The 257-nt window shown below is 60.3% G+C and overlaps 1 protein-coding gene across 1 annotated transcript in view; it reads left to right on the forward strand.

The window, feature by feature from the left end:
- Nucleotides 1–184, forward strand: part of LOC104405269 (solute carrier family 23 member 1-like) — a gene marked incomplete at both ends in the record, with an annotated part of 1,674 nt that extends 1,490 nt beyond the window's left edge. Inside the window, one exon of the mRNA XM_010013927.1 lies at nucleotides 75–184. Within this exon, the coding sequence (XP_010012229.1) occupies nucleotides 75–184 (110 nt within the window). The remainder of the gene's footprint in view (nucleotides 1–74) is intronic.
- Between the last annotated feature and the right edge of the window lie 73 nt (nucleotides 185–257).

A 257-nucleotide genomic window follows, 5' to 3' on the forward strand; every position in this document is an offset into this window, starting at 1 on the left:
TACGGAGAGAGGAGGTCAGATCCATGGATTAATTAGGTGAATCCGGCTTATCGCAGCATGGCCCAGCTCAGTCCCCGCGCTCTCGCAGGTGTCCCCGAGTTGGACCAGATCCTGACGGTGCTGCTGACCACAGAGATGTTCGTCGGGGGGCTCATCGCCTTCGTCCTGGACAACACCATCCCGGGTAAGGAAAGTGCGCGGGGCCACAGGGAGGAACTGGGGGGTGTTGGTTTAGAGCTGCAAGAGGGCTCACAGGG

This window comes from Nestor notabilis, unplaced genomic scaffold, assembly GCF_000696875.1.
Source record: "Nestor notabilis isolate BGI_N333 unplaced genomic scaffold, ASM69687v1 scaffold20564, whole genome shotgun sequence".
Taxonomy (NCBI): domain Eukaryota; kingdom Metazoa; phylum Chordata; class Aves; order Psittaciformes; family Psittacidae; genus Nestor; species Nestor notabilis.